The sequence below is a fragment of the Thalassophryne amazonica genome, chromosome 8 (genome assembly GCF_902500255.1).
Source record: "Thalassophryne amazonica chromosome 8, fThaAma1.1, whole genome shotgun sequence".
NCBI lineage: Eukaryota > Metazoa > Chordata > Actinopteri > Batrachoidiformes > Batrachoididae > Thalassophryne > Thalassophryne amazonica.
The window spans coordinates 51,719,985-51,720,580 of record NC_047110.1 but is presented as its reverse complement, the minus strand read 5'-3'; the positions used below and the strand labels follow the sequence as shown (position 1 = coordinate 51,720,580).

At 39.9% G+C, this 596-nt stretch overlaps 1 protein-coding gene across 1 annotated transcript in view; it reads left to right on the top strand.

Moving 5' to 3' along the window:
- parp16 (poly (ADP-ribose) polymerase family, member 16) overlaps positions 1 to 596 on the top strand; it is a 19,150-nt gene continuing 18,554 nt past the window's right edge. The window contains exon 1 of the mRNA XM_034176239.1: positions 1 to 163. Coding sequence (XP_034032130.1) covers positions 16 to 163 — 148 coding nt within the window. The 5' untranslated portion in view covers positions 1 to 15. The remainder of the gene's footprint in view (positions 164 to 596) is intronic.

The following is a 596-nucleotide window of genomic DNA, read 5'->3' as shown; positions in this document are numbered from 1 at the left end:
AATGCAACAATAAGGATGCCGGCTGCCGTTAAACGCCATAGAAGAAGAAGAAGAAGAAGAAGAAGAAGAAGAAGAAAAGAAATTCCTGTAGTTGTAGCAGTATTTGAACGCATCACAGGTTCGGCTCTTCCTGCAGTGCTATGTGTATCAGAAAAGACTGAAGGTAAATAACACAGAACATTCTAGATTGAATAATTAACGAGTTTGTTCACTGTGTGTTGATGCTACATGGTTGTATTTAGACTAGCATTCCATAAGTCCAACACCGTTGTAGTATTTTTGTTTTTTTGGGGGGGGGGGTTTGTTTTGTTTTGGGTTTTTTTTGCAACAACGAGCATTAGCGTTTTCACTCGCAGCTAACTTGAGCTTTAAGCTAGGTAATAAATGATGTTCGCAGTCCTTTTTCGCAAAGTTGTCGCAAACTGGAGCGCATTTGTATGTGGAACGTCTGCCAGTTTGGTTTGACGTTGACCATAAACACTTAATACGATGTATTATGAAATGGGACTTTAGAAACTTAAAACCAGTTTTGAAACAAGGTTTTGTGAAGTATGTTGTAGCCGCAGAGCCCCAGTGTTGCCAACCCCTCAGTAAGA